The sequence below is a fragment of the Pleuronectes platessa genome, chromosome 6, assembly GCF_947347685.1.
Source record: "Pleuronectes platessa chromosome 6, fPlePla1.1, whole genome shotgun sequence".
In the NCBI taxonomy this organism is placed as follows: Eukaryota; Metazoa; Chordata; class Actinopteri; order Pleuronectiformes; family Pleuronectidae; genus Pleuronectes; species Pleuronectes platessa.
Genome location: NC_070631.1, coordinates 16,212,407 through 16,225,806, shown reverse-complemented (window position 1 = coordinate 16,225,806; position 13,400 = coordinate 16,212,407). Strand labels below are relative to the sequence as shown.

At 42.1% G+C, this 13,400-nt stretch overlaps 1 protein-coding gene and 1 long non-coding RNA gene across 2 annotated transcripts in view; one reads left to right on the top strand and one right to left on the bottom strand.

Moving 5' to 3' along the window:
* Positions 1-8: 8 nt before the first annotated feature.
* Positions 9-2,450, top strand: LOC128442772 (uncharacterized). Its single transcript, XR_008338883.1, has 3 exons — positions 9-364; positions 1,337-1,419; positions 1,519-2,450. It is a non-coding gene; the product is annotated as an uncharacterized LOC128442772 (long non-coding RNA).
* LOC128442771 (forkhead box protein J3) overlaps positions 870-13,400 on the bottom strand; it is a 45,321-nt gene continuing 32,790 nt past the window's right edge. Inside the window, exons 7-11 of the mRNA XM_053425345.1 lie at positions 9,015-9,308; positions 5,992-6,093; positions 4,750-5,022; positions 3,768-3,872; positions 870-2,730 (exon numbers count right to left, since the gene is read on the bottom strand). Of these exons, the coding sequence (XP_053281320.1) occupies positions 2,615-2,730; positions 3,768-3,872; positions 4,750-5,022; positions 5,992-6,093; positions 9,015-9,308 (890 nt within the window). The 3' untranslated portion in view covers positions 870-2,614. The remainder of the gene's footprint in view (positions 2,731-3,767; positions 3,873-4,749; positions 5,023-5,991; positions 6,094-9,014; positions 9,309-13,400) is intronic.

The window sequence follows — 13,400 nt, the reverse complement described above, 5'->3', positions numbered from 1 at the left end:
CAGTTAGAACACTGTGTGACTTTCACACAGGCGAGCATGGGTGGTCTGCTGGGAGTTTGCAGGCCGCGCCGGTCAAACAAACTGTTGCTCGGACCGAGGCTGACACCTGTTGGACAACAAGCTCCGAAGGTCACAAGAAGCACAAAGTTATCTTGACAGCCAGGTCTCAAGGATCTCTCCTCCCAGGGAGTTGTTGCTTCACTCCCGTAAAGCAACAACTACCGAGCCAATTTTAAATTATGTTTTGTGAATGTGTGGGGCTTGACATAAAAGAAGAGCCTATTTAATTTGGGTGCGGATCCAGGAGTTTTTATAACATTGAGAGATTTCCAAAATTCATGGATCTGGCATGTTTAGGAGACTGGTAAGTATGAACATGTGCAATTTGATGCAGAGCTAAATAAAAATCTGTATCTAGTGAATCTAAATGAGGTTTCATTAATGTTTGTCAGATCACAAAAAAATGCCATTCTCGTATTTCAATGCATCTAAGAGAAAACCAACAGTAATCACCCTAACAACACTTTTTAACTGTTTAGTTTGGATTCAAAGATATTTTTCATTTTTTTAAATGTGTCACCTCTTGCCCTGGACTTCAGTGAACCAATTCAGATCAAAATAAAACACAAGTCTTCAAAGCAATATCAAAAAAAGCATTTTCCAACGAACTCTGAGAATCAAACTGGAAATGAGAGATTAGTTCATATCTAGGTCTAACCGATGACTGTGGGTTTGTGCAGGCTGAATTTAAAGGGGACTTTTTTGGCAGAGCTCTCCACTCTACTCTCAGTTTTTCTCGATACTGAACTAGCGTGTTAAAGTTAAAGAACAGCTCAGCGACTTGTCCAAAAACAGCAGCAGACGAGAGGTTTCGCAGTAAAAATGGTCAATGACATTTTTAATAAACACTGAAACAGAATTTAACTGTTGAACCGCCATACACAGATTATTTATGACACACAAAACGCCAAAGTTGTTCCTGTTTTTTTTCTCTTTTACCACTTATTTACAATATACTGACGGTATGTACATGGTATGTCCCCCGAAGGACGGATAACAAAATACTTTCTCTCCATTCGTTGTTTTCATCGGTCTGTGTTTTTCAAGGGCAAACAGGGGGAACATACTGTTATTTACAAGGACAACAACACACAAACATACAAGATATATATGCTGGTCACTGTAATACAGCATTTAATGGCAATAATACAGAGTATTTTTTATTTTTTTTCTATAGCGAGACCTTATTTTTGACCAACCGAATATCACTGAGATCTTCCTGCGTACCCACGTAATACAAACAAAGTATTGGTCTCTTTATGTGTCTTTTTTTTAGCTGTATGGAGCCAAAGGAAATCAGAGAGGACAACACACACTTGTACACAAAGACAAAAGTAAACATCACAGTAAAAAAAAAAAGTTGAGTATCTCAAACTTTTGCGTTGCTCTTTTGCTGCTCTATATTCTTTTTCTGAATGTCTTTTGAAACAAAGAAATCAAATGTTTTTCTTTTGCCAGATGCTGTCGAGCTTCACGTTGTGCAAATAAAAAAAACAAAAACAATGCTCATCTTCTCCGAGATGAGGCGTGTCACAGCCGGTCTCCTCTGCCTGCTCCCGAGTGATATGCATGTTTCCTTAAAATGGATTATACCTCAGCGAAGTCCGAGTGTCTTTTCTATTTCAATCAGTGGCCATATCATTTCACACTGTTAAGCTTATAAGCTGACAAATGACGATTTGGGACTTCTCACCCGGACACTTGCTCACGGCACAGTCGACCTCACACAGAAACGGCAGAGATGTGATGATGGTAACGGATGCAACACCCTGAGAACATGGCACCATGGACTGTCCCACAAAAAAAGACGTTGAAGTTTAGAATCGATGAACATTGTGACAGAACTAAAAACAGATTGTGGTGCATAGAACAATCTTTGAGGCAGAGGAAGCAAAATGGTGGCCGTGATTAACCAGCAGGGGGCGCTCTGCTGCTTTTTTTCAAAAAGTCATTGGACAGGAGCTGAAGTTGTTCAGTATTAGTGAACAACGAAATGATACAAAGAGAAAGAAGGATGTAATTCATAAAACCAGTGCAGTGTGTGTAGGAGAGTTATATATATTTTTTTCAGATCAGCCACAGGAGCTGGGATTTCACCGACACGGGACACAAGTTGCAGCGGGAAACATAAAAAGATGTAAGAAAACGAAGGGTAAATAATTCACAGACGATTCGACAACACTTTGGCGACTTGTAACCCTGTTGGCGCTGAGACACACACACACACACACAATATGAGACAGTTCAGAGAGCCGCCGCCGTCCTCCTGCTCTGAAAGATGTGTCCTTTGCGTCTTGATTCGGTCCAATCCCGTTTTTTAAGTCTCATTTGTTTGATTTGATTGTCTTTAGAGTCATCGACCAGTTGAGCCAGAAATAAAAAGCCAGCAAGATCACAGGAAAATAAATCTTTCGGTTTTTTTTCTGGTGGATTGTCTTGTGTTTTGTTACACCGGTGTCAGGAGCAGGTGTGCAGGTTCCTTACCTCACCTGTCATCACATGACGTCTTCATGTCCCTCTACCTTCATTGTCTCTGTCCAACTTACGGCTCCATTTAAACAATGGAGTCCCAGTCAAAGTCGTCCTGGATGTCGTCTGCGGCGAGCATGCGTCTCACCTGAAAGTGTCCCGGAGGCAGCGCATGCTGCTGGCTCAGCTGGCTGTGGTGACCTGGACATGGACAAAGATGGGAGTGAGACTTAGCTCTGATAAATACTGTGGCACAAGTATTTACAAGAGGTTTAGAATAAACAAGAATAGTTTGTGTAAGAATAAAAACAGCCGACGTCCTGGTATCAGCATCAAGCAAATTAAAGACATTAATTCTAATGTGGAAACATACGTACTAAGAAGGCAGCTCAATGATTTCAATGACTCACTGATGCAATTTAAAAGCAAAAAACAACCACAAAACGTAATGTAATCCAACAGGCCAAACAGGCAAATGTATTTTATTCAGGGATTTTAAATTCTATTCTTTAGGGGAAAGTTCAGAAAGGTGTGGATTCAACAACATGAAACAATTTTAAACTTTACTGTGTCTTTGTTTTGTTGCATTATGTGAACTGTGCATATCTTTATCTTGTATTCAACTGCATTCATGTGCTGCTCTGCTTTTGTTTGTGTGGAGAAATGCTCAAGTTGTATGATAAAAAGAAACCAGTCAGTGAGTAAACAGAGACTCTACACCGGATGCCCCCAAAAATAATGGCTGTTGCCACTGGAGGGTAATTGGTGGGTACCAATTAGCCTGTGAAAACATCTGTATGATGTCGCCTGTTTCTCTCGAGGAGCTGCCATATTTGGAAAAATCCAAGTAAGATCAGGTTCCAGTGTGGGTCTCATACCTGAGATTATAGAGTTCAGTCTCTGTTAAATCGAATTTGATTACATTTCCAACCCTTCTCCTGTGAGTCTGTGACTTTATGAAAGTGCAGCACTACATGACTGGAGCACTGTTTCCAACATTAACTATGAGGGCTTTAGTTGCATCTAGTGGTAAAGCTGCATATTGCAACCAATTAAATACTCTCCCCCTCCCACTTGAGGAGAAACTCCAGTGGCCTTGAGATAACATCAAAATGTGGAGGTGACTCTCTGGAGCCAGAGTTTGTTTCGTCTGCAGAAACATGGAGGTGTAACATGGTGGAGCTCTGTGGAAGAAGGACTCACTCCCTCTGCAGATTAGAAGCACATCACATTCTTACCTGTCATGGTCGGGGCCGTGTTGCTCATAGGAGGCATGTGGGGGTATCCTGGTGGTGGGCCCATCAGAGAGGAAATGTTCTGTCTCGAGTCCATGTACATGTTCCCTGTGGGAGAACAGATAAAAGGGCAATGACTAACTGTCAGATTGGAGCCCGACATTCTCACATGCGTGTGTGTCTTCACGGTATGCAAGCTGTGATCATGTGCACACACACTTACCACACAACACACACACACACACACACATTTACTGGCATCTCATGCTTCGCAAGAGCGAAGCATCCTGAAATCCTTTTTTCCTTCCTTTGCTCCACCTTTTTCTTCATTTATCCCAAAACTGGAGATATGATGTGATATTTTCCTCAGGCTTTAATTGATTAAACTTAATTTCCTTCACAATGTCGACATGTGCTTTAGCTGTGTGTGTCCCCTTTGCAGCCCAGGAAAGCTATGGCGGAGCAGGAGGGGGGAGACGTTAGAGAGAGAGAGAGATCCTCCACCCTGCTCCTTGAACAGTGTCACTTCCGCCTTTAACAGTGAGGCAGTGAAACTTTAAACTACACCATCCTTCATGTGTACCTTTAGGTCGTAAGCTCAGAAAAAACAGCCCCTTTGCTGTGGACGATTTTCACTTGTTGTTGAACTCTGTTGTTTTCTGACTGTTTTTGACGATGTTCTTATTTTCCACGTTTTTCAAATCACCCATCTCTGCAACTTTGAAACCTTTCTTTCAGGGCGGAGATTTAAAACAACCTGTTACAGTTGCAATATAAGTTCTCTGTGCAATAAACCTGGTAAGCCTGCACATATTATCTTAGCATATTAAATTACTAACTTCCGTAGACCATTTGTGGTGATTGCACTTTGTTCATGACGTTATAATATTGCACATTAGTATATCTTTATAATATACTGTATTTTGTGTTTGATATTGTGCACCAGACTCCAAGTTTCCCACCTGTGATAGAACAGTACACTGACCTGTGCTGATGTGTTGGCTGTGTTGGTTGTGTTGCCCGTGCTGATGGTGCTGGCTGGCCTTCGGGTGCATGGCCCCGTGCGGCTGAGCCGGGTGCTGCGGCGCCCCTGGTGGTGTCGGGTGTTGGACCTGAGCTTGTGGGTGGGTGGCGCCCTGAGGGGGGATGACCCCCGTGGCCGTGAAGAACTGGTTGATGGAGGAGCACAGGTCGGCCATCTGGGCGGCGTCCAGCGACCAGTTGTTGAGCTCGGCCTGACGCATGTTCTCCTTCAGACCTGACTCAGACAGACAGAGGAGGCGGTGACGGACTGTGACAGACGCTCACTGTCTTTAATCCTAAACCAAACTGTTCTCAGTTCATCAAATACGTGTCCTTGTAAGCAGCTCCAGTGTTGGATACAAACATTTGAAATATTTCTCCATTTTTAACTTATTCAAACTGTTTCACAACTTTGTCTTTAAAGCCACAAAGAATACTGAATAAATTATAGTACATTTCAAGCTTCCATTTTCTATGGCTGCACAATCACAACAAAAACAAAACTGTTGAAGTTCTGAAACAATCTTCTGTGAGTTTGAATCGTGCTTCCTTTTCTTCCAGGATATCAAATGTTGTATTTGGTAAATCCTTATTTTTGTATTTATTCTTGTGTCAATGGAGAACTGGCAAAGCATGACTTTCATTGTATGGTGCATCGTTTTACTGACTCCGTGAGGGAGGTCAAGAGCTGCAAGAGGAGCAAGAGAGGGAGAGGCAGCGGCCGCCTGTGTGTCAGAAGACCGGCCGTCATCCTCCATCCTGTGTGGATGTTGCCGGCTTTGTGCGCTGACCGTGATAAGAGGCTGTTACTGAGCTGGGGCCTAATTGGATTATGCACATCATACAATTGGTAGAGAGGGTGTTTGTGTGTGTGTGTGTGTGTGTGTGTGTGTGTGTGTGTGTGTGTGTGTGTGTGTGTGTGTGTGTGTGTGTGTGAGACAGTAACAGACTGTGGCAACCTCTCAGATGGAGGATAATGACTTTTATGGGGCCAATACTAATACAACAGAGGATATTCTTATGTTGTGCCTCGAGGGCGAGTTGATATGAAAGTGTAGAGACGAATCTGAATGGTTTAATCAAAACAGCAGATCGGCATCATCATCTGTTATCGGTTTTATCTGGTTTTGTACGAAAATGGCTTCATCGATGTCCCTTGCCATTCACACTTAGCGGTGTGCGTGTGTGCATACGTGCGTGTTACCTTGAAACGGGGAGAGGTCAACGTCGGCCCAGTTGTAGCTGGTAGCAATGCGGCAGCTCTCCTTCAGCCAGTCCAGGTTGGGATACCAGTCTGATGAAATGCCTGGGACAGAGCATGCACACGCACACGCACACACACACACACACACATACATCATATTTGCAGCTGTGATAATGTCAATCATTATAAGAGATGATTAAAGTAATCATTTTCTGTCCCCTGACAAACAGTGTTTAGGCGACATTGGATAAACCTGAAAAACATTTTACAACAAAGTCAGCAGTGTAACTGTAAACCAACTATATCCATCCATTCTAAAACAGCTCCACAAATAAAAGTGGACGACCTTAGTGTATATTTGTACATTGCCTCGTCCAAATATACATGAGCTAAAATTAAGGGTGTAAACAGCAGGGAGTTTAATGTCTGGGGCCATTTCTCTGGTGGACTCGCAAGGTGCACGGAGTGCAAAGTTTCAGTCCACGTCCACAGTGCAGGAAGAAAGAGAGATCTCATTCTGAACTGAGGGCTGAACATGGATTGACAGGTTTGCACCTTTGCATATTGTGACAGTGTCTGCATAGTGCTTCAAAATGTGTAACAAAGTCAAATAGAATCAAAATACTATTTGTTGCAGTTCTGCAGTGCAGTTTGAAATCATCTGCATTTGTTACATATAATACATTTATATTAGATATATTTTACCAATGCATTTTCATTTTATATTTAATTGAAAAAATATCTATGTCTTATGTCACCTCTCTGTTAAACTGTATATATTCATTTTTTGCTATACCCGAGATAACTGTTGTGCATATGAGCATTGATGTCTATTACTCACGATGCTGTCTCAAAATTGAAATGTCAATAAAATCCTAATCACTTTAATTGGTTGACTTATTGATTCTGCACTGAAATAAGAGCAGCGCAACTATGTCGAATGAGTAGAAACCGATTAAAAATAAAACAAGTCAAATTTGCCTTAGCACTGCCAACAACCACAGGGTGGTGCTACTCATCAGGCAATATACTCCAGCCAGAGCTCTGCTCGTTAAAAAAAAGAGGAAGAAGAGGAGGAAATGCTTTTCAAGGCCCTCAACGCCACAGACTAAACAACAATACATTTTAAGACTGTGGATCAGAGAGAGAGGGATTGCTTTGATTCATCCTGCGCTTGGTGGAGGGGAATACTAACCGAGATAAATAATGTCTGAATAGCCCTTTTCTCTGGCCTGAGAGCTGTGTTGCAGAGGCACAGGGGAAGGAGAGAGAGAAAAAACAAAGACCAGGAGTATGAGGGGGGGAAAGCCTCGTGGAGGCTTTGGAGATGCCTGTTTTGTTTTTGATCAGCCCAGCCACATCGTATCAAATGCTCTGGAACCTTATAGAGGAGAAAGTATAATATAAATGCAGCAGGTCGGTGCAGACGCAGCCTCAGTCTGATGTGTTGGGTGAATTGTGTTTTCGCCAGCATGGCTTTGGGAGTGTGGGGAAGCAGAATGATTGTTTGGTGCTCTGCTGCAATAACATATATATATGAAACATGAACCTACACTGTGCACTCTGTGGGTTTCTCTCCTTGTTCTCTTATACAGAAACAGAAGTCCCCGATAGATCGTGGTTCACTGACACAAAATGAAAGACTTGAGACTGTTGACAACCGCGTGAACAGAGTGTTGTAATAATAGAAGGACCTTCAGAATATCCTAGATCTGATTTCTCCCCTGATACTGAATTCACAACACCAGAGTGTCATCAGAGTGGGGGAAAACTGGAAAACCTCTTGTTGTTAGGACTTGGGAGCATTGATATTCTCTCACATTAAATAAAATCCAGAAGTAGTAGAACTTTGGTGTTGTTATCGTTCATGTAAAATTTGGAGAAACTTAAGTTAAAGCCAGTGATACTAACTTTGGAGCCATTTTGAAGAAAAAAAAAAAGGAATTCAACTCCCCAACACCTCCGCCTTGTGTATAAAACAAGGAGATTTCCCACTTTGCTGCTTTCATCTATGGCTTCACCCAAACTTATGTTACAAAACTAGACATTCCGATCCCAGCATAAGAAATGCCTCTGCTGAAAAGGCCGTGTCGCACATCGGGGATTATGTGAATCGATCCCATTCCATTTCTTTAAACTATGTATTAAACTGCAATTATCTTTTCAGTAATTATCCCCGTCCATACTATCACACCATGAGAATGCATATCACGTGACCACTCACATACACTGGGCATGTGCATGTCGGTGGAAACAGCAAAGAGATTGTCTAATTTGCAGTTGGTTGCTTAGTCACAGAAAATACTACATAGGAGGAACATCAATGGTGAAAAAGTGAGACGAGACATTTGTTTCCTCAGCCTGTCGACGAACTGTTTCTGACCAGTGGTGGTCGAGTTCTGGCTGATGAGAACGCATCAGGAAGTGAATGAGGATAACGGTCACAGTTTCAGTTTTCAGAATAAAACACGGCCAAAAGCATTTCCCCACATCTCTGTTATAGGTGCTCGAAAACTCTGGAGTAGTGTGAACTGAAGACGTTAACGTAGCAACAGTGATGCATTCTAACTAAAACATAGCAGTGTGAAAGTAGCATATGATGGGATTAGTCAAATCCGTTCAGCAAAACAAGGTCAAGGAGGAAATATGACTACTCATTAGAAAGATATCTGAAAATGATGGTGATCAATTCTTCGTTAAATAAATCAATAGTTCTTTGTGTTGTGAAAGAAAGCTTTCCAGTGCAAGTTCTGTATGAAAGTATGGAGAATATTTGTGGTTATAGCATTTTCAAATCACTATGATTGCATAAGTTCATCGTTGAGTTGTTTTTGTTAAATCACAGTTAACCTACATAGCGTGAGTTGCTCATAGCTGATTCATTCAGGGTCGATCATGGTGCACTGCTGTCTGCCACCCAGCCTTTCTTTTTGCAGTATGCTACCAGCAGGTGTCACCACCCGCAGGAAGGTTTAACTCCGACACATGGGGGCAGGGTGCATGCTCCCTGACTCAGTTCTCACCTGTTGTGGGGCAGGTCTGCCCGGTGTGACTCTGGTGGGAGAGAGACGGGTGCTGCAGGGAGTGTGCAGGGTGCTGTTGGTGCTGACCGTGTGGACTGTGCGCCTGGTGCTGGCCGTGGGTGGAGTGAGGGGAGAGGTGCTGCTGAGGGTGGTGGGGGTGTAAGGGGTGGTGCAACGCTTGGCCGTGGTTGTTTTGGAGGTGGTGACCACCGCTGCTTCCCGCACCGGGGGAGTGCTGGTATGAGCAGGCGGTCCGGGCCTGCTGGCTGGAGTCACCGGGCATTCCCATCAAACCTGCCGGAGGAGAACAAAGGATAACCAACGGGACTTCATCACAAACAGTTTGTGACAAAGTGAAATAACTGTTGGAAATCTGGGGAAATTATGCACTTTCAACCTTGAGCTGCTGTCCTTCTTACTCTGCCTTTTTCATCCAACTAAGATATTTGTCTTCTTCTCTTTCCACAAACAGATTCCCACCTACTGATATTCACTCAGCTGAGAGCGACGCTGCTTTCAGACATGTACTGAACTCCAGTCTGTCTCCTGAAATACTCCAGGGGGGTTGTATGCGAGAACTCAAATGTATTAATCAGTGGCTCTAGACATTCTCTGGAGTTTCTCTTGCTTATGAAATTCCCTGATTATTAAATCATTCAAGCATATTTCTTATGCCCACATCTTGTGTGTATGTGTCCTCAGAGCAAAGAAAAGGCAGATAAATGCTGGAAAGTTTCACAGGTTTTCTTCGCTGCACAGACGGACTCGTCTCTTATCGTACATACAGTATATGACAGAATCTAAATCGGTTTGAGGTCGGGTCTTAATTTGTGTGAGGATTGTAGATTTTAAGAAAAAAAAAATCCTCAAAGGAAATACAAAATAAAAGAAAATCTTCTATAGAGAAGAGTAGGATGAAATGAAAGGGCTGATAAATCATGCAGGGATAAAAAGTCTTAAGGACGCTTATAAAAGAATTAAGTTGAAATCCATTACTAACCACAACATTGGTAGAAAGCCAAATACAAAGTGGCTGACTTGTCTAAACTTTTTTATTCTTGTTACGACAGAGTTCTTTGGGACCTTTGAATTTTCCGTGCGTAAATACTAAGATAATCACGTTCAATTACTAGTTCCATTTATAACACAAGTTAAAAGGCTTGCACTGTCACGTTGTGGTCCACCTTTCCCTTTCTTGTCATGTTTCCCTGCTGTATGGCTCTGTGTAGTTTGTCCTTGGTTTATTGTTTGGACTCATATATATATATATGTTTGTGTGTGTGTGTATGTGTGTGTGTGTGTGTGTGTGTCTCTCCCTGACTGGGCGTGGCTGCCAGACTCCTGCCTCACACCAACTTGCCAAAACGCCAACATACCTGAGACTCGTCCTCCAATAAGAGGCTGAGGCTGCTCTCTGAAAGTCTCTACTTGCTTGTACTCAGTACCCGCCCCTTTAAATACTGTGTCTACAAGTGTCTGAAGGAGAGGGATCATAGGTCCTTCCTTCCTGCAGCAGTAAGATTATACAACCAGCTCTGCTACCAGTATAAAATCACACTCACCACCATTGGACTGCACTTCATAATTTTTTAAGTCTCAACTGTGCAATATTCATCTGTCGGTGCAACTTGTTCACTGTAAATATCCTCACACTGCATATATTTATTTCTGTCTTTACACTGTATTTACTGGTTTAATTATTCCATTCATATGTTTCTATATATTTTGTAATCTTCCTAACACTTAATTATTGCATGTTGCTCGTTACTTTTGACTCTTGATGCTGTAATACTGCACATTTTCCCATTTTGGGACTAATAAAGGACTTCTTAATCGTAATCTTAATCTTAACCTAATCTTACATCTGCTTTATCATCCAGCTGCCTGCTGCCTGATCTGTGGTTCTGAAACCGGCTGGACTCTGAGTCCATGTCAGTCCTGTTCACTGGATCTCAGAACAACATCCATTCTGCCTTCCAGCTTCAGTTTATACATTCTTTCAAGTTAGACAGTACATATCTGAAAAGCTCTGCTTCTGTGATCCGTGCAGAATTTCTAAAGGGCTCATAACACGCACAGCCCAAAAGTTAACTTTTCATCACAGTTACTGACAGCTGCAGGTAGCTGCCTCTGACCCTTGTTAAATTTTCAGACGATGCCCCATTGCTGCGGTTCCCTTTTCCCTGCTTTTGTATAGTCGCACATTGGCAATGGTTACCTCTTTGTTTTTCATTTTTAAACAAGATTACACAAGAAATACTAAGTGGGCTAACACGAAACTTGGTGGAAGGATGTGGTTTGGGTCAGAGACGAACCCATAAAATTTGGTTGTGGATCCAGATCAGGGAGAGGAAATAATTGTTCTGTTCTGTTTTTCAACATTTTCACTGTTTTCCCAGGGATAAGAAACTGGGAAAAGATGTTTAAATGCACCAGTATCCCGCTGGTCTGCGGCGTACTCTAGCTAGTAAAATTAGGTTTCTCAAAACTGGGATATGGGCTTAGTCCGTTAGATTGAATCTCAGGGAATGTTGGGCCTTGGAGGAGGTGTGTGCTCTGCTGAGTTAATACTAAATGATTCTTACAAATACTTTGGTGTTGAACGGTCATTGAAGGTTGAATATAAAGAGAGAGATGATTTTGAAGTGTGGCCAGCAGAGTGCACTGTCCTCAGAAACATCTTCTGTCACTGCTTTAGTTCTTATGCCGTAACTCTGAGTGAGTCTTGTGATCATCTGCTGTTTGGTGACTTATCGCTGAGAGCCAGGAACAGTGGTGTCCAGATCCGTTTAAAGATCGGTGAAGTGAAACCGAGGAACTCCAGCTCTTTTTGTGACCAACAAACCATAAGGAAATCAATGAGCTCAGTGAGTCTCTGTGAGCAGAGTGAATTTCCACTGCTGCCACCAGGGAGCTGTTACACTTTTACCTGCTTGTGCAAGAATTGTTTTATTCCAATTCCTTTATTTCCTGTGTTATACAAATCAATGCTTTATGAATCAGACTGGCACTCTGTGAAGCATATATCTATGTCTCCTTATTAAACTGCATTAAATTCACTTGAATTTTATTTGGATCTGCACCAAATTACTCACACCCATAAATATTACTCCATTAAACGTGTCAGATTATGTTTCATCCAGACCCATGAATTATTCTCTGAGAAATAATGTTGAAAAAAACCCTATCAAACGATGCTGAACACAGGGTTACCGAGACGTCACACACAAGCACATTAACAGAAAATGATAATGCAAAAGTGTAGACAACTGCAAAAGCCACAACACAACAACAAAAGCCACAAAACGGAAGTGAGCAGCAACGGATGTTGACAATGAAATGTGCAGTGTTAACTTCTGAGTCAAGTGAGCCATCATGAGTTAAAAAAAAAAGTCGTCAGTCGCCACTTAAAGTTTGATGCTTGTCTATTTGAAGTGTTACGGTAGAGGTGATTGGAACACCCAAAAAGGAAAAACTAACCTGTACCGTAACACCTGAAATAGACAAGCATTATATTGAAAGTGGTTACTGACTTGACTGGGTTTTCACCAACAACGTATAACTTGACTGCATCAAGTAACTCTGCTCCATTCCATCTTCAACATCTGTTGTCCCTCACTTCTGTTGTGGTTGTGTTTCTGTGGTTTGGCTTTTGTGGCTTTTTTGTGCTCGTGTGAGAGTCTCTGGTCTCTGATCTAGATCTGCAGCTAAATGTAATGAGTTCTTCCCTGACCCATACTGCATCCTTCCACCAAGTTTCACAATAATCCGTCCTGAAGTCTGAGTGTAATCCTGCTAACAAACTAACTAACAAATGGAGGTTAGCTATCGTGTTATCAATTCATTCACTGGATGTCTTTGCATAGTTTTATAAGTGTCTTGTTATTGTTTACCTCTCCTTAATCAATAGTATACAAAATGTGAGAGTTGCTTTTGATTATTTTAATGTGGCATTAGGGGAAGTAAAGTTCCATTATTAAAGCTGAATAGTAAAATGATATTTCCAGACGATACAAATTCCTTTTTGCATATTTTGATTGTCTCTGTTGTTCGACCAGTGATTAATGAGGATGAAGAAGAATACGGACCTGGCAGAATATGACTGCACCCCCACCTGAGTCAGATACAGTTTGGTGTGTGGACGTGATTCTCCGAGGAGACATGAGCTCTGCTGTCTGGGTGACTCACTGTGACTCAAATTCTCAAATACAATGACTGCAGACACCGTTTCCTGCTACGCGTCACACTTCAGGGGCCCTTTCGAGCATCTGCTAAATCCATTTCTTCTTCTTTTCCTTTGTAGGTCTCTGTGTTGCCAGTTTTTTTGCCTTCCAACTAACTTCTCTCATTGTCTCTTTCTGCGTGCGCCCCTGACCACAAAGTGAA